General features: G+C 41.6%; 2 protein-coding genes across 3 annotated transcripts in view; one reads left to right on the top strand and one right to left on the bottom strand.

Annotated features, from left to right (window-relative positions):
• LOC137141463 (cytosolic beta-glucosidase-like) overlaps positions 1–8,088 on the bottom strand; it is a 69,593-nt gene extending 61,505 nt beyond the window's left edge. For both annotated transcript variants that reach the window (XM_067530339.1, XM_067530341.1), the window contains exon 1: positions 8,047–8,088. The gene's annotated coding sequence lies outside the window, so the exon portion shown is untranslated. The remainder of the gene's footprint in view (positions 1–8,046) is intronic.
• The window catches only part of ADGRA3 (adhesion G protein-coupled receptor A3), a 105,923-nt gene continuing 88,866 nt past the window's right edge, over positions 7,072–24,128 (top strand). The window contains exon 1 of the mRNA XM_067530338.1: positions 7,072–7,516. Within this exon, the coding sequence (XP_067386439.1) occupies positions 7,299–7,516 (218 nt within the window). The 5' untranslated portion in view covers positions 7,072–7,298. The remainder of the gene's footprint in view (positions 7,517–24,128) is intronic.

Below are 24,128 nucleotides of genomic sequence, written 5' to 3' on the forward strand. Positions count from 1 at the left end.
CTTGGATTCATAATAATCTCATGATTTTGAAGCAAACTCTTGATTTTTGGGGAGCCTGACTCATGATTTTTGAACATTTGGGGTTGGCAATATTAGGATAGTCTTGTGGCTGTAGTACACTTGGGAAGCAGTCTGACTTTGCCACAGGTTTCTTGGTTACATTAGAAATTCATATCATCTCTCTGTACCTCAGCTTCCCTGAATGTAAAATATGGATGCCTGCTTAATGTTCTAAACAAAGGTTTAGGAGCATTGCTACAGGCAGTGAGAAAGGCAATAAAAATAAATGAATGCTAAATATTAGGAGATATTGAATTTTGCACGGTGATGGGAAAGAGACATGCTCAGATGTGGGGGAGAGCAACTATCTTCTTTGCAAGTGATTGTCCCTTCAACTGAAGGCTGCCATTGCGGTTTCTTCAGCAGAATTAGAATTCTTGTGAATTGCAGCTGTAACTGAAGGATTTTCTATTTCCCAAACAGGGTCTAAGAGCACTTAATAGTGAAATTGTCTGCTAAGCTTCAGCATTTTAACTGTATAAAATAGTCTACATATAAATATGTGTTTAGGAAGGGATGGAAATGTTGAACCCTGTTCCCTACCAGAAGAGAATACGTTAAATGGAATTTCAGTTCAGTAGGTACAGTCAAAGCAAGTTAAAACACTGCATTATAAGACCAACTTCTTGCTCTTCTAAATTGTGTATTGGTTCTGTTTAGAACAAAGCTTACTCTTTTGTCATTAAAACCAACAAGAGTCCTGTAGCACTTTAAAGAATAACAAATTTCTGCAGGCATAAGCTTTCGTGGGCTGCAACCCACTTCGTTAGATGCATCCCATGATTGCATCCCCAGGTTGCAGCCCACAAAAGCTTATGCCTGCAGAAATTTGTTAGTCTTTAAAGTGCTACAGGACTCTCGTTGTTTTTGCTGTATACAGAGTAACACGGCTACCCCTCTGGATCTTTTGTCATTGTGGACTACATCTTACAGAGGCTGTCTTCTGGACCACCTTTCCTCATATTCATGAGCAGACCACCTCCCACTGGCAGATGTATAATATTCCTGTGGCACTTACAGTAACTGATTACATGAAAAATAACTAGGGAAGCATTTAGTGTATATTTTGCATCTTTTAATGCAATTTTGCAGTTATAATAAAGGAGCAGAGCAAGCACGATGTGACCAACCAATTCTCTGTAGACTATTAATGGTCCACAGATGACAGTGGTGGACTGACCATGTCTGCAATGTTTTGCAATGTTGCAACCATTGTCCTACAAGACAATACAGAAATGACAACCATCCACTACAAAATTCACCAATTTTTGCCATAGTAACTGTTCAGATCCCATACAGGTAGGAAATATCCACACTAAAATCAGGGCTTAAAATGGACTAAAGGCTGGCCAAGCTGTTGACGGACAACTGATTTTTACTAGTTCACAACAAAATTCTCCCTTCAACTTCCCTTTATGGCAAGTAAAATTTACCTACTAAATATTTACCTGATAAATAAACATTGTGCATTTCTATTACTGTTTTTAACTTCATCTCCTCATCCTTCCTTTTCTCTAACTATTTGTCTTCTCCCCCACACACCTCTTGTAAATCCCTCTTATCTACTTTCCCCTCCCCAGGTCTGTTAGCAGTTACTGTGCCTCCCTTTCTCTGCCTTATGTCTAGGGATGGACTCTGAAAGCATAGGATTTTTCTTCTCAGCACGTCTCCCTCTGCCCACTCTTGAGGATGAGGTCCCAAAGCATGTCTTTGGGGCCTAGGTTGTCAGCCTATGGGGTAAGCTGCCTCTTACCACTGCTAGCCAAATGTTTCATTTCCACATTCTTTAACTAGCATATGAAAAAACTAAACCAAAATTCTGTTCATTCAGAATTTTTTCTGTTTGAGCCAGAGACAATAAGAAATATCTAGTTTTGGGGGCCATTATTCAGTAGTGAAATTTGGACTTTTCTAGAGGTAATGTTTTGTAAAATCTAAAGTGATGAGATTAGGGAACATGAAGGGTTCTTCAAAGAGTATTCATGTTGAGAAAGCTTAACTTCTGAACCATTTGAATTCTTAAGCATCAGACACCTTTCCTTTCAAATGCACTTTTCACATAATGCAAATCCTCTTCCAGCAAAATCTAATCACCACCATCTATGAATACCATTTCTTTCCTTCCTTTTCAATTATAAGCATTGATGTGTTAATAATAAAGTAGTTAGCCTTTGTTTTCTTCAATTACACTTTTTTCTTTCTTTCTTTTTTTTAAACAATTGTACATATCCTGGATACTGCTTGAATTAGTGTCTAAAATATTTAGCTAAAGGTAACTGGGTAGAAGGAGTAAATACTTTGTTTCCATTTTGATCAACGGTTTATTTCTTTACAAACAGTGTGTGATAAGTGTACAGACAATGTATTGCTTTTACTGAAAAATGGAACAATTGTGTTTTCAGAAGAGCTCAAAATGACAGTAAAACACTTTATTATAATGCATATTACATCATTTTTTAGCTGAGTGAATGTAAATGAAAGATTCTATAAAGGGCATCTCCCTCTCTTTTCATGCTGGATGTATTATTCTGTATTTTGTAGAGATAACAGTTTATGCAATTCTGGTAAAATTTCAAATTATAGTATTTTTAAGTATCTATCTTTCTAAATAAATTTGTTTTAAAACGAAGGCAGAGATAGGGTAGGGTTATCCTATTTTTATTGTTTTCAGGGTTTGTTGTAATCTAATTATGACTTTTAGGATAAATAACTGGATTCTCTCAGTGTAGTCAACTTTTATATATATGTAATTCAGTCATTTTCTTCAGGCTCAGCTCTCCAGCCCCCTCCATAGCCTTGCATGTTTTTCAGCTAGCGAACTCTCAAATATGGAGTGCAATGTGGAACCAAGATCCATAATGAGGGATACAAAATTATTCATGCATTTTGCAGCAAAAGGATATGTCAGTGCACAATGGCATCTGCTCTGCAGAACTGTTCTTCATAACACTTGCTTTATCTACCTGTATTTTGACACAGATACAGGTTGATAAAGAACCAGAAATTAGTTGAAATATTTTGTCTACAGTATGTAACGTGGATTTACAACTGGCAATCTTGCCATTCCAGGAGCTCTCTGCTCCTTGAGTGGGACAGATATGGGATCAGGCAGAATGCCTGTGGGTCTATGGTTTGCAGTGTTGCAGCTGTGTTGATCCTAGGATATTAGAGAGACTAGTGGTTGAGGTAATAACTTTTATTGGACAAACACCTGTTGGACCTGAAGAAGAGCTCTGTGTAGTTCAAAAACTTCTCTCTTTCACCAAGAGAAGTTGGTCCAATAAAAGATATTACCTCACCCACCCTTGTCACTCTGGACAGCTAAGGAACAGCTGCAGGATGTGAGGTGTTCACTACAGAAAGGAGCCTGCATTTCAAAAAAAGCAAGTGCAGAATTTGGGTCTGTTCCATAGGTTGGACCACCTGTAGAACTGGGGGTGGAGTGCTGCAACCTATACTAATGTAAGAAGAAGCTTCAGGGTTTCCGTTGCTATATCAAAGTGACTTTTTCCTCTCCATTGTTATTCAGACATAAAGGTTGCCATTAAAAGGTTAGCATGTGCCAGCAGTTGCCAGTTATTTCCCTGAACTAAGAATAACAGATAGCTATAGTACTGCAGACATTGCTGTGTATAACTATAGCTACATGCTTACTTTGTAACTGCAACTGCTGTAGCAAGCAAAAACATAGTGGGTGATATTCCATTAACAGAGGGGGTGGAATGCTGTAGATGGAAGATTCTATGGCAGACAAGAGTAAAAAGGAGAAAAATTAAGGGTAGTGGCAGCATAGGGACTCCCATAAGGAGAGAAGCAGAGAACAATCATTAAGGAGAAGGTGATAGAAGTCCAGGAAAAGCGTGCAGGGATGTGAGACCCTGAGCTGATGAAAGAAAAAGACAGGAATCAGCAAAATAAAGAATCAGTGAGAATGCAAAAGAGACAGAAATCACCAGAGAAGATAAGTGAGCACTTGTTTATCTCTCTTTATCCTGAGGACATATGAAGGACTTGAAGTGCTGCCAGACCTCTCTTTTGTTTAAACACTGAAAACTCTTTCTTTCCCTTCCTGATATCTTGGAGGCAAAAATTTAGTAGTCAGTAGAGTTGGAAGAATGGTGCAAAAAATAATTAAGAAAAATTGCCAATAGTCATTTAAAATAAGAGTGAAAAAAGGACAAATGGATACAACGATCTGCAACCTAGAGAGAATAGGAGTCATGGATGACACCTTATGTTAGACACCTGAGTGACAGAGGATAATGGTGATTTGTTAACAGTGATAGAGAATGAGGGGAGGAGGGATGGTGTAGAAAGAAAAATAAGTTGTTTGGGCCATATGAAGTTTACTGTCAGAGACACACATATACTCACTACAGTTCAGGAAAGCACTTAAGCATGTGCTTAACTTTAAGCAAGTACTTAAATAACATTGACTTCCATGGGACTTAAGCACATGCTCTAAATCAGGATCTGAGAGGTGAATCACAAGATATATTTGCAAGGGACATTAGTTGAATCCGTTTTCATGAATAAGAGCATTCAAAGAAAGAGTATAGAATAAATAAGAATAAAATGAGAAGTTAAGAGTAACACAGAATATCTGACAGGTTTCCCTTTTTACTGTGAGATACAGTATCGCTAACTGAGGGGCAATGTAATGGTATGATTACATATATATGTGCACTGTGTACACACCATAAATGAATAATTATCCACCTTGCCCCAATCCACATCTCCTACTGTTTGTTACTTTCATTCACTGATCCATAGCTAAAATTAGTCTGCAAACTCTGTTTCCATATTAAAATCAAAGAGAGCTTTTATTAAAAAAAAAACAAACAAACAAAAAAAAAAACCACACAACCCAAACTTTACATCCACCTAATAAAACACAAATCGGAGTCTGGTCCCTAGCCACAACTGGCAGCTCTCTCTGTTTTTGTCAGCATTCGCAGCTCTGCATTGCTGTGTGCAACAGGAGCTTTTGAACTCTCCAGCCGCACCCAGCACTCTTACTTAAAAATAGCAGCTGCTCCATAAGAGTTCTTGGGTAGGGACCATGTCTTTTTATTTGTTATGTAAACACCTGCCACACTTGGGGATGTATTAATAAGTGTTGCCAACTCTCATTCATTTTTGACAGTCTCCTAGTAGTTGGATATTTTTCTTAAAGCCACAGCTGCTAGAGGAAAGTGATTACGTTAAAATTTCAGTTTTCAGAGAAAAGCTTGAAATCGTGACCTGAGTACACCCAAAAGGCCCAGAAGCCATAACAATAACCAAAAATGCACTTATAAAAAGCCCACCAATTTTTTTGGATCCTGTTTTTTTAACGCTTGAGGTTGGCAATATTGAAATAAACCTCTCTGGGCCTCAATTCCCCCATCTGTAAAATAGGGATAATAGTGCTTCTCTACCTCACAAGGATATTGTGAGTATAAATACATTGAGGCTTGTGACATAATCAGTTTCTTTGGTAATTGGGACCACATCCCCAGAAAGATAATCTACCTTCTCTATTGCTATTCAAACAGCAAGCAGTTTGTGGATAATGTCCCTTCAACAAGAGAGGATGGAAGGTCAGAACCAGCATGACAGCAAGCGATGAAAGCAGTTAAAAAGCAGGTAAGAGGACTAACAGGTCCATATCACACCATCAGGTAAGCAGGTCTCCCTAGTGATTTCAATGAGGGGACCTGCTTAAAACTTGGTTGCACAATATGGCCCACTGACACAAATCAAGCTGAGCAGATGAAAGGTCTGGAGCAAAGAGAAACCAACAGAATGAGATACGTAGCTCTGGTCTACACTACAAATGTATATCGGTATAACTACATTGCTCAGGACTGGAATCTCTGAAGCCAAGACTACATTACCGATCTACATGGGTATAATGACATTGCTCAGGGGTGTGAAAAATCCCCACTCCTGAACAATGAAGTTATACCACCTAACCCCTGGTGTAAACAGCACTGTGTTAGTGGGAGGCCTTCTTCCATCAACGGAGCTATTGCGTCTCGTAATGGTAAATTAAGTACTTTGACCGGAGAAACTCTCCTGTCAGGCTAGTAGCATCTTCACTGAAGTGCTGCACTGGTACAGCTGCATCGCTGCAGCATTTTAAGTGTGAGACCTGACCTCAATGATATACCCATTTTACTCCCAGCGTAGACAGTGCTATGCTGATAGGAAGGTTTCTCCCATCGACATAGTTACTGCTTCTCAGTAGGTGGAGTACCTATACCGACAGGGTTAGCATCTTTACTCAGCGGTACAATGGCATAGCTGCATCTCTGCAAGCATAGACAACCCCCTCAGGGAGTGAGGTCTGAGAATGAAAACCGACCTCTGGAAAGTTAAGTGAGCTGATTTCTCTCACTGTCCTGACTGGAGGAAGAGTTTAATTGTTTAATGTTACTGTGTTACCTTCAGAAACAATTTAATCTTAATCTAAAACAGTAACGAGTTGACAGGTTGGGGGAGGAGGGGGACAGGACCGAAGCATTTGGGAAGGAAGGAAGGACTTTGGGTTGGAGTACAGGACTGGGAGTCACAACGCCAGGTTCCCCCCTTAACTCTGCCCCAAACTGCGCGTGTAGCTGGGGCACATCCAGCAACCAATGCTCTGTAGAAGGCTGGGGCAATAGCGCCGCGCGCCGCAGAGGACTCCGAGCAGCTGCGCCGATGTGCAAATGCAAAGGACACAGCGGCAAGGAGCAGACACGATGGCCTGAGGCCCTTGCCTCCACCCGTCCCACAGCTAAGGCTAAGTGCCCCAGCACAGACCGCCGGCGCTTCCCTCGCCCGCCTGCAGCGCCACTCCCTCCCCCGGCGGCTCCAGTGACCACCAGCAAGCACGCCTGCGCAGTAGCTGCCAGGCGCGAGCGCCTGCGCGTGGGCCGCTCGAGCCCGCCGTCGCCGACCGAGGCGGAGAGCGCTGCTGCGCTGGGGGCTGGAGGACGGCGCTGTAACTCGCGGCTCTGGCTCCGGGGCTGACGCGGTGGGAGCTGCCCGGAGCCCGCTCTGCGCCCTGCAAAGCGAAGGGGGATGCGGCGGCGGCGGCTTCAGCCCGCCGCCCCCCAGCACCACATGGCGGCGGCGTCGTCAGCAGTGCGGACGCCGCCCCCGGGGCGTTCACGGCCGCTCTAGGCCGCGGGGAAGAGCGACTCCCGGCCCGCAGACTTCTCCTCCCGCGGCGCCCCCGGTGTCCCCGAGCGGGCGCTTCGCTCCCCGCCATGCCGCTCCCGGCCCGCTGCTCTTGGTCCCGGCTGCTGCCCGCGCTGCTCTTCGTTCCCCTGCTCGGCGGCGGCGCCTCGCTGCCCCCCGGATGCAAACAGGACGGCCGGCCCCGGAGCGCCGGCAGGTCGGCGGCTGAGGGGAAGGTGGTCTGCAGCAGCCTGGAGCTCGCCCGAGTCCTGCCGCCCGGCGCGGTGCCCAACAGGACGGTCACCCTGTAAGTGCCGGCCGGGGACGGGAGGGACCCCCTCAGCTGGACGCCCCCCATTCCAGACCGCTCCTGCCTACGGGCGCGCCCCGGCCTACAGGGCAGCGCTAGGACAGGGGGGGTTGCCTGCCCAAGGACCGCGTTAAGCGCCTGCCAGCGGCCTTAGTGCAACGTGTGCGGGGAGAAGCGCCCAGAGGCGACTCTGCTCCTGCCCAGCCATTGACCCCAGTCCCCTCGTGCATGAAGAGGGGGCTCGGGGCCAGAAAGACAGCAGGGGAGGGAACGCTACACACGTTTAGCCCCCTTGGGGGGTGTTGCAGGGGACGCCTTAATTTTGGGATCCCTCCAGGCCTCTGGTTCTCTCTTTTATTTCTAATCTTTAGTCTCGTCTTAATCTCTTGGCGCTGTGTTTTTTTGTTTTAAGGAAAAGAGATCCTTAGAGCTAATGTAGGTTGTGGAGTTTACAAGAGCATCTCTCCCAGCATGTATCATCATCTCAGTAATAAATCAAAAAGAAAACAGAGGCTAATGTTACTCACCAGCTAGGAGGGAGTGTGGGGAGAAGGACAGACAGTCTAGACTAGAGCAACTACTGGATGTGTGTGAACTAGCCCTTTATGGGCTGGGCTACAGTTGGGTGCACTCCCAAATTTAAAGGGCCAGCAACTAGATAAACATGGGGAGAAGGGTTCAGGTAAGAGTGAATCCACACTTCCGTGTTTATTAATTACTGTTCCAGTACTTCTAGTTAAGAACTTGTTTCTGTGTGCAAAAAAAAAAATTCCTAAGGTTTTCACTACTAGAGTATAATGTCTGGAAAAAAAACCTTTGTTTTGTCTTTTCCTAGAACAAGAATTTGAGATTTGCTTTGAGTGTTAGCTATTTAAAGATTACTACTAAAACCTTTTATTAAGTCATTTAACATATTTTTTTAAAAAAAAATTGTAATTTGTGCATGCTAAGTAAAACACATTTAATACTATTTATATGTTTTCTTTTCATACTTGGCTTGATTTTTAAATCTTACTGAGACTTATAACCAAAGAAAAAGCATAGCCTAAAAATGTCAGTTATTGTATTAGAGCAGTGGTTCTTAACCTTTCCAAACTACTGTACCCCTGAAGCCTGAGTCCCACCCCCACGGGGCTGAGGCATGTAACTTAGTTTCATGGCCCCCCTGTGGCTCCAGGCAATTGCCTTTCTTGCCACCCCCAATACCAGCTCTGCACTTGCGACCCCTCTAAACCCCCAGGTTGAGAAACACTGTATTAGAGATTGTTGGAGAAAAAGCACTGAGTGTTAAGTATTTTATTGAACTTTGAAGAAAAAAAAATTCAAAAGCCCACAATTTCAGATTTATCCTAAATATAAACAAGTCTGCTAGAAGTTTAACAAGCAGATGGCACTATATACTTTCTACTGTTAAAACAATGTATTTAAATAAAAAAGAAAATGAATGGCCTAATATTAAGCCAGTTTTATAAAAGAAAATCATTTTTATCATTCTGGTTTTCTTGGGGTCCTACTTTGGTATAGTATAAAATCAGCTATGCTAGGATACTGTTGTCTGACATCTCTCTCTTTGTATTTGAATCTGCAGCTGTTGTAGCTTGGATAGGACAACATGGTTTTAGAATTGTTAGACTGTAAGGCCCTGCAAATACTTACATGTGCTCTGTGCCTGTGAACTAGTCCAACTGAAGTCAGCTGGACAACTCACATTTGTAAGTGTCTGTAGGATTAGGGCATAGATCATTCTTGTGATTGAAGTGTGGGAGAAATGTTCCCATTCCAGGCAAGTCAGATTGACTGTGTAGCAAAGTTAAGTCCATGAAAATGTAGTTGGAAACTGTGTATGGTATAGTTACACTTTCTACTAGGACTTTGAAAAATACACTCGCCAGTGGCAAGTGGAAAGCTTTCCTAGCAAACATGGAGTCTTAAGCCATCGGTTTCTGTAGAATTTAAATGGTGATATATTTTCCTCTGAGTGTGGATAGACCATTTCACTACCAACACTCAAAGCTTTGACCAGTGGTAGGAACATGAAACTAAAGGAATCTGGTCAGTTTCTCCTCTGTTGTTCAGAATAGCATGGAAAGCAGTGAAACTTTTAAGAATGCTATCAGTGTCACACTGTTATTGCTTCTGGAAAGCTAGCAGCAGCACTGGCATGAACTACAACTATGGGAAAATGGGGAAGGAAACAAATAAACAACATTGGAGGCTGAGGAAGTGTGGAGTATTGGAAACTGTCAGGAAGCTCTGGAATGGAAGGAGAGAAGAAACAAAACAGTCCTCCTCTTTTCCAGCAGCTAGAGGCCGCTGGAGCTACACTTTTATCCAGCACCTTTTAACCAGAGACAGATGTGAAAGATAGTTCCCAAGCAGAATCCAAGTACAGCACCACGGCAAAAATTCTGAGACCCTTCCACTCACTTTGACAAGGGGTTGGGCTTCTCTCCAAGTTACTGATCCAGGTCTTGAGGTTGGACCTACTTCTCTATCTTTCATATCTACCTCTGGCTAGTAGATGTCAAGTACATTTTCAAGCACTGTTTACTACTATAATAGTTTTAGGACCTTAAATAGTTCAAAATAATTGCTTGATTCATTTTGTGGTGCAAAATTTCTTCATTAGCCGGTTTATGTAAATAAAAAACTTGTAAATTGCTTTTTTTTTTAAATGGATTTGAGGATTATAATTCCTATTGAAATGTCGTTTTTCCCCTCTCACATAATATTTTCCTGTATACTGTAGTCTTTGTAGATTGCATATTTTATCACATATGATCTTTACATAGATACAGTGTAATGAAAAAATTATTTTTCCATAGCTTGTCCATCTCTAAAATCTCTAATTCTCTTCCTGAAAAAATCCCACAGGAATCTAGATACAAGAGAAGCTTTGTTGTATTATTCTGTGAACTTTTAATTCTACATAAAGGTTACTTGCAAAAAGGAGGTAGGGAGGATTTATGTTCTTTTTTTCTTCTTTATTATGTATAAACTTGGCAGTAATCAGTTTTTACTTTTTTATAATTTTGATGGGTAATATTAATGTTCGTTTTAAATTTTTTATTTTTATCAATTTAAATGTTCACATCTGCAGCAAATTATGAGAGCAACAGGCTAATTATTTAATGACCATATCTAAAATTGTCAAGCAGCATTTTTTTACTTTGCCTGTCTGTAAATTTTTATTATCAATAGAAATTTTTTTCATCAGATTGGGCGTGTATGATTAAATTGATATTTATCAACATTTACTGATTAAAATCTAACACTTCCAAGCCTAATTATATATAATATAAGGCCTGAAAAGGGCTTTACATTTTTATTAGAAATTCAAGTCTAAAGTGTAAACTGTAAAGTTTTCCAGGAAAAGCAGGATTATCATAGGGAATCTGGTAGGATTATGACATCAGATGCACCAAACCAGTGACAGAGGAAGCAATATTTTAGGAAGAAAGGATTTGCCAGACTGGATTAGATAAGGGGTCCATCTAGTTAATTATTCTGTTTTAGCCACTACCAGATACTTTCAAAGGAAGGTGCAAGTTGACAGTTGTGGAGTAACCTACCCACAAAGAAAGTTTCTTCCCAACCCACTAGTTAGGAACTGGTTTATGTTCTGAAATGTGGATTTATCTCTTCCAGACTCATAATTTATTATTTGTTTTTTTAATATTTGCTATTCTAACTCTGTTCTTATCTGTATAACTAGCCAGTTCTTCTTTGAATCATGCTGAGATCTTTGCCTCAGTGATATATGACATTCCGCAGGCTAACTGTGTTGTATAGAAAAAGTACTTTCTTTTTATCCATGTTAAACTTGCTGTTTTTCAGTTTCATTGAATGTCCCCTTACTCCTATTTATGAGAAAGGTAGAATTACTATAAATAGTTGATCTATCATGCTCTGTACCATTCATTATTTATTATATACCACACCCTTAAAAACCTTTAAGTTCTCCAGCAAAACTAGGAAATATAACTTGACAGTCCTGATATCTTCAAAATAAAATACAGCTGAAAAAATCTTTCATTGTAGAAATATTAAGGCTAAAAATAAGAGAGAAACTGGGTGCACACCATCTCTTCTCCTTTATTTTATTTTCGGGTAAGAACCATAAGCTCAGCTGTTGTATCCTGATGGGTATCGTGCCTGAGAATCAGTAACCAATTAAAAAAGTCTGGAAATTGGCATACATAGCTCAAGCAACAGGGCTAAGGCATCATGTCCGAATGGGCTTAGAATAAGGAGCATGTCAACTCAGAAGCAAAACCAGTAAAAGTGTGTTTATGTATTATATAATTTAACTTTTTAATGTAAGAAGCAATGGTAAATTAGAGTAAATAACCTCTTCCTTGCTTTTTTCAAGATTAACTTAAAGGGAAGAATAGTAATTTAAAAAATAACACTTCCTTTAGAAACTTTATACCTGTTGTGAAGAGAAGTAAGATCACTAACAGAGAAGGTATTTTTTGTTCTTTTCAGTTTCTGTGCTTTGTGCATTTGAGAATTGTTTGTCTTGTTAGTTTCACGGTTTTATTTGTATAGTCAATTGCTTTTCCTTGCTGTTCCTGTGGGTCTTTCGCACAATAACAGAGGAGAAAATCAGTTTAAAAAAAAGTTAAGAATGATTTTAAAACCACAAAAACTGGCCTGGGAGCTTAAAGGCAGGTGTAGTATCTGCAACTATTTTTAATTTAACTCATTTTAAAAAAGTGATATCAAGTTAGTGGTGACCCTTTATTTTGGCTTGCTATTGCTTTTTTGATTAGGGAATTACCAGAGAGATAAGTGTGAAAATTGGTCACTGTCATGTAGGTGGGTTGCATTTTAACTAGATGAAAAACCTGTATAATAAATAGCTTTTAGTTTACTCTAAACTCTTTTTACTATGGTGCTAAGATGTTGATTTTTTTCCCCAGTGATAGGGAAAGGGAAGGTCACTAAGGGAAATTAAAAGCACTGGGCGAAATCCTGACCTCATTGAAGTCAATGGCAAAACTCCCATTGACTTCAGTGGGCCAGCTCATGGTTTGTAACTTGTCACAATTCAATTAATCAACTTTTCTCTTGAAACCATTTACTACAGTTGACTTGGGGACAAGGCAGGCAAAAAATGAAGGGACGACTGAGGGAAGGAAAAATCCAAGAACCTCTATATGAAGTCCATTTGTGGCTGTTGATCAGGCTCTTTCATCTTTCTTCCTTCTCCTTAGTCTTATAGTAGCTCTTGCAGATGTTGGCATGGTTGCCAGTTCATTCAGCTAAACAGGTGCACTCACATCCATACTTTCTCCTTTAACCATTTATAAACAATTGTACAGTCTTTCTTAATTCATAATGTTTCAGGAATATTAATTTAGGTTTCATTTTTTAGTTGGAATTTAGAAAGACACCTGCCTAGATAGATGTTTTAAACTGATGGATAGAAAACAAACCTGGCTTCTTTTTTCAGTTTGCACTTCCCTCTTAAAAGGATAGTCTGGAGAATAGAAAGAGGTCCAGGAGAGAAGAAAGGGTCTGTCTAGATTAGTTTATGCCTTATTGTAACTTGAGTTCATTGTCTAGATTAGCATTTACAAAGGTGCAAGTAAACTCCAGTTGATTACCAGTTAAATCAAATTACAGCAAAGCCACAAACTGTAGTCTAGATGTACCCAGAGAGACAGCTTCTATTCCAAAACAAAAAGGCAAATTTTAGAGATTTGAAATGGAATTGTTTATACAGCCGAAGTATAATACAAATTAAGGCATTGATTTTTTACTGAGCTGATTTTATGGTCGGGTCTTAGTTTTGGTACAAAAGATGATAATCAGTACTGTTTAGGGTCATATTGAAAACAGGTTTTAAATAAAATTTGCAGTTCTACGTCCCATGCATGTGGTAGAAATATGTATATACTGACAATTTCTCTTCATCAGCACTGAAATAAATTCAAAGCTGTTTGACTCTGAGCTGTGGGGTTCTTCTACCTCACATCAGCATTGCAGTTTGAATTACTTGCCTGAATTTACTCCTTTAAATAGATATATTGTTTAACCATCTGTGAGGTACCCAGGGGCTTGAATGATTGTACTTCACTTTTGTCAACCCTCTCCCATCTGCCTCCATTCATTTATTTATAAACATTATGTATTTGATGCAGGTTGGCAAAATAGCATGTGAATTTATACATAGTACTTAGGTAGTTTCCTATGGGCAATTAAGTGTCTTTGGTTTTCTTTTAGTTTTCTGTATTATGAAGTCTGGGTGGTTGTTGATTTGCACGTAAAGCAGAACTGAAGTCTGTGTGTGTAAAATACAGGCATTTCAATCTGCTTTTAGTGAAAATTGAAATTAAATTTAGTTATATTGCGTGCCGGTAATTGTAAACAAAAGACTATATTAAAAGAACAAGAACATTTTGCTTGCAAAATCCACTAGTTCTCAAAAGTTAAGAAATACCGGAATTAAGGTTGCATATGCTTGATTTTGCATCCTTAACATTCTTTCAGTGTAGGATTATTTTATGCAACTTCTTAAACTTTTATTAAGACTGAAAAAATAAATTCCATCTTGTCATTACCAGGGTTGGAACCTTTAAATCCACAGCACAGTGTTCAGCTGCTTATTCAGCTAATAATTGGTAGTAGTAGTAGGCTGTGTTGGCTATGTCTACACAGCAATGTAAGCCTAGGGTTAGTGGGACTTGAGTTAGTGGGACTTGACCTGTGTCAGGGAACCCCGGACTCGAGTATCTACCGGTATGTCCGCTTAGCAATTGAACACCTGTGGCTTTGGGGGCTGTTCTTTTGCTGTGTAGACTTCTGGGCTCAGGCTGGAGCATGAGCTTAGGGACCCTCCTACCCCGCAGGGTCCTAAAGCCTGGGCTTCAGGCTGAGCTTGCAAGTCTATACAGCAGTGAAATAGCCCTGCAGCCTAAGCCCCGCAAGCCTGAGTTGGCTGGCACTGGCCAGCCTTAGGTTTTTCTTTGGTGTGCAGGCATGCTCTAGATTAAGTATTTTCTAGCCCAGTGTTTCTCAATTGGTGTTCCGCGGAACCCTGGTGTTCCGCGGGAACACTGTTAAGGTTCCGCGAGCAGCTGTTCTCCGCTCCGCCGCAAGCAGCTGTTCTCTGCGCCGCCGAAAAAGGAAAGATGTCCCTGATTTTTCGGCAGAGGGCATCAAGTGTAATTTAATTTATATTTAATTGAGAAACTGTTTGCATATAATTTGCTTATTTCGACATTTTTTTTGGCCCCATATGTAAAAATACTGTTAAGAGTTTGGGGGGTTCCACAATTATTTCTCAAGTCCGAAAGGGTTCCGTGGCCAAATTTAATTGAGAAACACTGTTCTAGCCCATGCTTGAACCTAGGGCTTTGGTGTCTACACTGCGGGAGTCTGCAGGGAAGTTTTGGGGCTGGCTCCCTCTCATGCAGCCTGGGCACCCCTACACGTGCACCACTAGGGAGGTCAGGGTTGGGGGATAGAGAGCGGAGTGGGACGACGTGGCTGCCGTGCAGGGAGGTGGAGTGGTTAGGATGTTGGGGGTCATCCCTCCCCCAGCTATGCAGAGCTGGGAGTTCTGCTGTAGGGCAGCCACTTGTTCCCTTCTCTGCTCTCTGGCCATGGCTCTGGGGCCTCCCTGGGGCTGTGTGTGCAGAGGTACCCTGGCTCTGTGCATTGTCAGGGTAGCAGGTATGAGACAGTGCCAAAACGTCCACACAGCGAGGAAGAGCTGGAGCCACTGCCATGGGAGGCTGCGGGGAAGTTTTTGGGCTGGCTCCCACTCACCACTCTGATGGTGCACTCTGCCTGGGCACCTCTGCATACGTAGCCCCAGGGATGGCAGAAGATGCCTGGTAGCAAGGCAGGGTGCATTGATTTAAATCAAGGCGATTTAAATATTGATTTAAATCAAGTTTCCGACTGATACTTCTTCATATATTTCTTAAATAATGGTGCAAATCTGATCACTAAAACATGTTAATTTACAGTTCAATACAGCATTTTACAACATCTAGGAGGGTATATTTTGTGTAATATTTTATATATTTAGATATTGACAGTACATTACCTGTGTCAAGCTGCAGATGCAGCAGCAGTACATAAGGAATGGTAGTAACTGAATCACACACACAAACACATTAGCATTTATATTTTATTAAGCTAAATCTTGCATAAATGTTTCACATTTGCAATTGCAGCAGTCTCCTGAGTTGCTGGTTGACGGCTGTCCTTACATTTTTTTTTTTAATTCTCAAATTTTATTAACTCTAACAGGCAAGTCATCTCAACACTAACATCATTAAGATGAGGCTGTGAAACTCTCATGCTATTGTTTGTCCAGGTGCAAACTGGAGTTCGTTGGTTTTACATTAGCAGGTTTATCAGAAAGAATCTGAACAGAGAGGTGCATGTAATTCCTTTAAAAAAGAACCACATTTTCAAAAATTTTCTTCACTGATCTGCTCACAACTTTGCATACTCAAATACTTGGGAGTGAACTTTTGAGTACCAATATGTGCATGTGAAAATGTTAGAGCTTGAAGCACAGAACTTGTTTGAATTTGCACATAAAGCTGCACATGTGCAAATGGCGATGTCATTGAGTTTAATACCAGAACTGTAATTTTGTCTAACCCCTAAATATAATCATGCTCAACTATATCTAATCCATTAAACAGCTGGCAGGCACCTATCTAATTTATCCATCTGAATATTTGAATGGCCTTCCCATCTCTGTAGTATGAGTTCATCCTGTTTCCAAAGTAAAAGGTCACTTTTATCATAAGATAATCACTTACAGGAAAAGGGCTCTTGAGCTTTAAAAATAGAGCAAATGGTTATCATTCCATGTTTTAGATTTATGATTTTTAATATTCTTCTCCCCTTGGGGCATCTTACTGCTTGCTAAGCCTGAAGTTCTGAAGAAGCTGGAACATGCCGCTTCCTGACCTCAGGCTTTGTTCTTGAGCAATATGTTGCCACGTAGTGCATCCACACCTACTTTGGGTTAGTAAGTGCCGTGTCCTCGTCCCTTCAGAACAGTCTGACGGTCACAGAGATGTATCACTTGAGGAGACCTGAGACTTATTTTATCACATACAGCCAGTCAAAACCCATTTCCTTATTCATATTCTGTGTACCATATAGAAGGAGGTTTTGCTCAAGAAGAAACCTTTGGCATGTTCCATTTCCTTCAGAACAATCTGATGCTCGTGGAGACATCAGTTGAGGTGACCTAGGATATATTTTGTCACATACAGTCACAACATACTTCCTTATTCAAACTCTATATACAAAGTGGGAGTGTGAACGTATGACAGCATATTATGTAGGAACAACACTTTGGGTCACGAGTGGCATATCCCAGCTTCTTAAGAACAGTCTGATGGTTGTGGGGATGTGTGACTTTGGGTGACCTGAGACTTATTTCATCATATGCAGTCAGTCAACCCCAGCTCCTTAGTTGATTTAATTAATAAGTAAAAATTTTAATTATTTATCACATTAATTTGATGAAATTTCTACAAAGTTAATCTTACAATGAAATATTTTAAAATAATTTTGGCCTTTGAGTAAGGAATTAGGAACTACATGTAAGAAGTGGGTACCACAATATGGTATCCACTCCTTATTTGTAGTTTCCAATTCCTTACTCAAATAAGGAACTGAGAACAAGGAACCAACTTCATCCTTGTCAAAAACCTTTTCTCTTTGTCTCAACAGGTTATGGATCCCCCAGAGTCAATAATCAGTCAGTTGGATAATACAACAAAATTTTATTAAGGAATATGGGGTACACGCTGTAATACTTAATACGTAGCTTAAATGATTATCATATAAAGCAGGCAGAGAAACAGGCAAAGCAGTTACTTTTTATATCTCACCACTAGGCACAGAAGGAGTCGCATGTCGTTCGATACGGGCCGGCTTTCACGTTTCGCGCTCAGAGTACGGGAACGGGAGAAGCGGGGCGGTCCAGGTGATCAGGCTGGCGAACGCTTTCTCAATTTGGGCGTGGGGCGTACCCCTTTTTATACTAGAGAATGCATCACAAGTTTGGTAGCTCTGGATTGGGGGAGGGATATACATTAGTAAGTGCCAGACTATGACGAGGCCTGTGGCCTTGGGTGAAGCTGTTATAGCACTGGATACATAGCCCGTTATCTGTGGGCAACAAAGACACTGGGGTGCATAGGCGGTTTTCTTATAGCAGCATAACAACTAAATGCTGTAAACAACAGATGCAGCCTAATAAGTTCAGGTCACGGTTTTACTGTTGGCACCGAGCGGGCGGGGGGCGAGGGGTGGGCATATGCTGGGAATTCTGCTGCAACACTCTTATGCAAGAGTACTTCCATTTGCAACTATTTGTGCGTGAATTTTCACCTCTGACAGTTAAATGCTGAAAGTTACCTGAAATCCAATTTTTTCCCACCAAACTATGCATTCTGTGAGATCTACTCAGAATATGCTCTTTGACATTTTGTGCAGATACACAATGTTGTTGGAGAGATGACTATCAACAATGGATGGTCAGACTGCCAAGGAAAAATTTAAACCAGAACCAAATTTTAGAACTTTCCTATGGAAAATGTATTTGGAAAAAAATACAATAAAACTTCATGGAAAATTCAAAGAGCATAAGAACTATTCATCAGTATTGTTTTCTAGAGTAAATTTTTGGCATTTTAATTAGATGGGCTCATCTATATGACCACACATGTTCTGCAGGCGCTGAAGGGGCAGACAAAGGGCCTATATTAGATTTGCATTGGCAGTCTTAATTTTGGCATTTCTTAATCTTTGAGTGCTTGACTTTGCAAACTTATTACTGTTCTTTTAATATAGTTTTATGTGTGCATGCTCTCTGTCTTTCAAAAAAAATTGCAGTTAAATCAATACATGTTGACTTCCTTCAGCTTTTCAGCTCTCTATGTAAATGATGGCTGAATTTTTGTAGCTGTTATAACCTTTAAAAATTTATTTTCAGTAAAACTTTAAAGTTTTCTTTGTAGCAAATAGTGAAGTTACTTGAACATGTACTTCATAGACACAACTTCATACCTTGGTCGTCTGACTAAATAGTTTGATGTAACAGTCTCCTGAACTCCAGGCTCCAGTTTTAACGAGTAATAAAAACAAAACAAAACTAAATTAGCTGGCTTATCTCCACTGTTCTTACTTCACACATTTATAGTATGGGTTGGTCTACAGTGGCAGTCAATGGGACATATGCAAGCTATGTAATGTAGCTTGCATATCTCCTGTTGATGTACTTACATTGATGTACCACGGCATCTTCACAGCGCCGCATCGAAGGGAGACACCCTCCGGTTGACACAGCCTTACTCCTTTTGGAGAGATGGACTAGTTGAGTTGACCGGAGAGCACTGTCTGATCAACTGAGCCGGTCTACACAGACCTGCTTAATCGATGCTGCTGCATCAATGCCTGCTGTTGCAGCAGTGTAGACATACCCTGTATCTCTAGTCTGTACTTTACTCTATGATCTCAAAAGCCTACAAGGAAATTATTAATTCATTCTTCAGAGAATGGTTTGAATAATGTGCAGTAAATAGGGCATGGGGCCACATACCGAACAGTGAGGAGAAAATAAAATATTGAATAGTTGCTCATTGTATCAATCCTATATACACTGACTGAAGCAGGGGACCTGTGGAAAAAGATATGCGATCATGTAATTAAAGACTATCATAATGCGTGTGCACAAGGGGATAATTAAGGTTGCACAGGAAACCTTGATTCTGGAATTTCCTAACTTCTGAATACTTGACTTTGTAACACTAATAATGTTTTTTATGTATTTTTTTGTATGTATTACTGATTTTACTTAATTCAAGTTAAATCAATATCAGAAAGGTTTCAGCCTGTTTAAATTTGTCTACATGAAGAGCTTAGACTTGTTTAACTAGATGGATTTTAAAATCTCCTGCAAACTTCCAGTATAAAAAAGGCCACTATCTCATTTTCCCCATTTGTAAAAAATACCATCTACCTTTGTAGAGTTGCTACAAAGATTCAGTAACAGCAGCACTTGTGGTGGTTTGCTTTCATATGAAAAAAGGATCCATATTTAACCAAGTACTGTACATGTTCTGCACAGTAAATTATTTACTCTTTCTTTGTTTTTGACATCAGTAATTTGTTACAAGGCAAAATGCTAGCAGTCTGAAAATACTGACTTTAAATCCTTGTGTAAATCACAGCTTTTCCAAGATAAGTTTTAGAAAGTGTGTTTATCATTTTGCATGTTTACTGTTTTCAGCAGAAAACATTTTTCTTGGTTGAACAGATCAAATGGTGATTTTACTGTGATTATTTTGCTGGTGGCAGACTTCCTAGCCCCCAGAGTATATCTCATCATCCTGAATATGATTTATTCTTGATTTCCTACCTAACTTTCCACCATTTGGATCTCTTGAGCTGTGTTTTAGTGGCTCTTTCATTACTGAGCCAGAAAGTCACATAACTTCTAATTATTTGTATGTTTTTAAACGAACACATTCAAAAACTTTTTGCAACAGTATTGAGGTGTGTATTTTTATATAAGCTTGTAAGATGCTTGTGTAAACTCCTTGTATTATAGGAATTTATTAGTAGAGTTAACATTGAATTTTTAATTAATATTTTTGTTACTTAATTTGATTATTTTAAAACACATTTGTATGACTAAGATTTGTACAGTATGAATAATATTACTTTCCTGGTACCAGACATTTTATTTCCATCTCCTAAAGCAAAGAATAACTTAAATTATATTGCTTTGGCCTGGTCTACACTGGCAATGGAGGTTGACAGAACGCCACTAAAGTATGCATCTCCACTGGCACATAAGTTCCATCGATTTAAAGCGCAGTAAAAGTTGACCTAATAAAACCACCTCTGCAAGCAGCGTAGCGCTGAATTCGAAATTCCATGGGTTGAATTTGCATCAGTGTAGGCAGATCGCAACGTAAATCGACACCATTGGTCTCCGGGAGGTATCCCATAATCCCCCATTGTGACTGCTTGGGACATTCACGCTCTCTTGTAATGTGGCCACGTAAACAGGAAATAGCTCCTCCCCTCTAGCTCCAGGAAATTTTGAATTTCCATTTCCAGTTTATACAGCGTGGTGAGAGCTTTGTAGCTGAACTGCTCATGGCGACTGCACGGCCCAAACGCGCTCCAGCTTGGAGTCGACCAGAGGTCTTGGATCTCATGGGTTTGTGGGGTGAAGAGTCTGTTCTGGCTCAGCTCCGAGCCAGCAACAGAATTTAGAGATTTACGAGAAGATCAAAGAGCTGAGGCAGGCTTATCAGAAAACTAGGGAAGCTAACAGCCATTCTGGCTCCTCGCCCAAAATATGCTGCTTTTACGAAGAGCTACATGCAATTCTCGGCGGTGACCCCCCACCATTGTGCCACCATGCAGCATCAATACCTCTGAAGAATCCCAGTCCAGGACGAATGAGGAGGAGGATGAGATGAGGAGCGTGGGGTGCAGGAGAGTGGGGTATCCATTCTCCCTGGGAGCCAGGAGCTGTTAGTTACCACACCAGGCAGTGGGACTGACTGAGATGCAGCGGAAGGCACATCTGGTGGGTGTGTGTGGCAAATTTTTTTTTTTGTGGTTGTGTCCCCAGTCCAGCTTCTTAAAAGGAGTTTGTGTTTTTGAAGGGAGGATCTCGCTGGGTGATGTCAAACTTCAGTGGAGGGTTACTCCCAGGACAGACTATGTGCAGAGGTATGCTCTGAGAATCCTCTGTGGATATCTCAAGGAAACTTTCATGTAGATAATCTGTTAATCTTTGCAGAAGGTTTCTTGGGAGGGCAGCCTTATTTCTTCCACCTTAGTAGAACACTTTCCCCTGCCACTCTGCAATTAAATGAGCAGGCATCATTGTGGAACACAGCATAGCAGCATAAGGCCCAGGTCTGTACCCTGATGCTTGCAGCAAATCTTCCCTTTCCGCCTGTGTTACCCTCAGGAGACTGATATCACACATGGTCACCTAGAGAAGATGGCGCATTTTTACAGTACCTGACCAATTCCTGTGTGCTATTCCCCTGCCATGGACGGTGTCCTCGGCCACAACAAAGACAATTTCTAGACATGGTGTTGTTGTCATGGATGTTAGGGGTCCGGGAACAGGTGCCACTATGTTTTCTCCAGTGACACTTCACCCACTCCCTTCTCCAATCTCTTTGGACTACCTCCTCCCAAACCTGTCTTTGGGATGGCAAAGGGGAGCCCAATGATCCTGCTCCTTGGTTAATTGTGGATTGGGGAATTTAGTGCTACAGAGATTTCCCTATAATGGATGCAAGGGTCCCTTACTTACCATGGCTGGAATGCCACTCTGACCCGTGCAATAGGTACAGATTGGTATGCGGATCTGGTGTTGCCTTGTGGATATGAAGGAGAGTTATTTTACACTTTAACATTGCTTTTTGTCCATGGGACCAAACCTTGTGCTTTGCTTGCCTAACAGTGGACAGCTCGGCCTTCACCCCAGCTTCTTCTCCTGCAGAGTGCCTTTCCCAGATTAGAAAGCGAAAGAAGAAAACTTGGATGACATGTTCAACAAACTAATGAATGCCTCCATAGCTATTGACACAGAGCTCAGAACCTGGAAGATGTCATTGTCAGAAAAACTGAATATGGACATGGAAAACAGAAAATCAGCCCAAGAGCAGGAGCATGCAACGCAAGAGGAGATGTTGCGTATTATGAGGGATCAGTCTGACATGCTGAGGCCTCTTGTAGAGCTCCCTCTGCAGCTCCTGCAAAATGCTCAGCTAACAAGGTGTTTGCCAGCCCCCACCACCAAGCAGTCTAGGAGGAGGTAGAGCACTGGCCCCTCTCTCCCCACCCAAGGTATGAATGAATAAAGACAGATGTTTTTTAATGCTACAAAGTTTTATTTGTGACCCATTTTAATGGGGGGAAAGGAGGATAGCTTAACATTAAGTGTCACTGTGCAAGCAACTGTGGTTGCATGCAGTTCTTAAAGGGGCCGTTGCATCATTCTGCTCGCCTCCACTAGTGTGGAGTGCAGCACGTACTGCACCCTGCTCAGTCTCCTCCTAGACTGCTTGGGGGTGGAAGCTGATAACAAAGCAGTAGGTGGTGAAGCGTTTTGGAGGGACTGCAGAGGTAATCTGTCCTGTTGCTGCTCTTCCTGGAGCTCTACCAGACACCTCAGCATGTTGGACTGATCCCTCATAATACGCAACATCTCCTGTTGCGTATCATGCTCCTGTGCCTGTGCAGATCTTCTGTGGTCCATGTCTAGTTTTTCAGACAAGGACATCCTCAGGGCTCTGAGCTCTGTGTCAGCAGCCACGGAAGCATTCATTAGTTCGCTGAACATGTCATCCTATGTTGTTGTTTTTTTCCACGTCCTAATCTGGGAAAGTCTTTCAGCTGGAGTTCGGCAAGGGGGCCGAAGGCTAAGGTGAGCAAAGCACGAAGTTGCCATTGTTAGCTAACCCAGAGTAGTAAAGGAAATGTTACAATGTAAAAAGTACTCCCCTTCATGTTCACAAGGCTCAGCCAGACCTGCATTCTATTCTGTACATCTTGGAAGGGTCGGATTGGCGTTACAGACATGGTAAGCAAGGGGCCCTTGCATCTGTTATAGAGAGGCATCATTAGCACTAAAATCCACAATTCACACTTGAGCAAAGAGAGGGATCACCAGGCTCCCCTATAACATGCCAAAGACCGGTTTGAGAGGAGGTGGGCAGAACAGATTAGAGGACACTGGGGATGAACTGTAGCGGCTGAAAACATAAAGCAGCCTGTGTCCCGACCCATAATACCCATTGCAACAATACTAGGACTAGGAATAGTCTTGGGGAGGTGCCCAGGGACCCCGTCCACGGCAGAGGAATAAAACTGAGTGACTGTACTGATCGGGTACTTTAAACTTGCACCATCTTCCATAGGTGACCATGTGTGATATCAGCCTCCTGAGGGTAATGCAGGCGGAAAGGGAAGATTTGCTGCAAGCATCGGTGTACAGGCCTGTCCCTTATGCTGCTATGCTGTATTCGGTGATGATGCCTGCTCATTTAATAGCAGAGTGGCAGGGAAAAGTGTTCTACCGTGGCGGAAGAAATAAGGCTGACCTCCCCAGAAACCTTCTGCAAAGGATTGCAGGGTACCTGCATGAAATTTTCCTGGAGATATCCACCGAGGATTCTCGGAGCATCCCTGTGCACATAGTCTGTTCCGGGGGTAACCCTCTGCTCAAGTGGACCAACACCCAGGAAGACCACCCCCACAAACACACAGACTCCTTTTTTTGCAGAAATAAAAACTCGACGGGGGCTATAACCACAGAAATGCGATTTGCTATACACAGTCACCAGATGTGCCTTCCCCAGCCTCTTGGTCAGTCACGCTGTCCTGTGTCTGGCTGGGCTGCTCTGGAGTAACAAACAGGTCCTGGCTCTCAGGGAGAATGGATACCTTGCTTGCCTGCCCTCTATTCTCCTCATCCTCCTTTTCCTCGTCCACAGTCTTCCTCATTCATCCTGGACTTGGGTTCTACGGCGGTATCCTATGCTGCATGGTGGTACAGTGGTGGGGTCACTGCCGAGAATTG

The sequence above is a fragment of the Emydura macquarii genome, unplaced genomic scaffold (assembly GCF_026122565.2).
Source record: "Emydura macquarii macquarii isolate MOO-44397 ecotype Brisbane River unplaced genomic scaffold, CSIRO-AGI_Emac_v2 contig_3062, whole genome shotgun sequence".
Classification (NCBI taxonomy): Eukaryota; Metazoa; Chordata; order Testudines; family Chelidae; genus Emydura; species Emydura macquarii.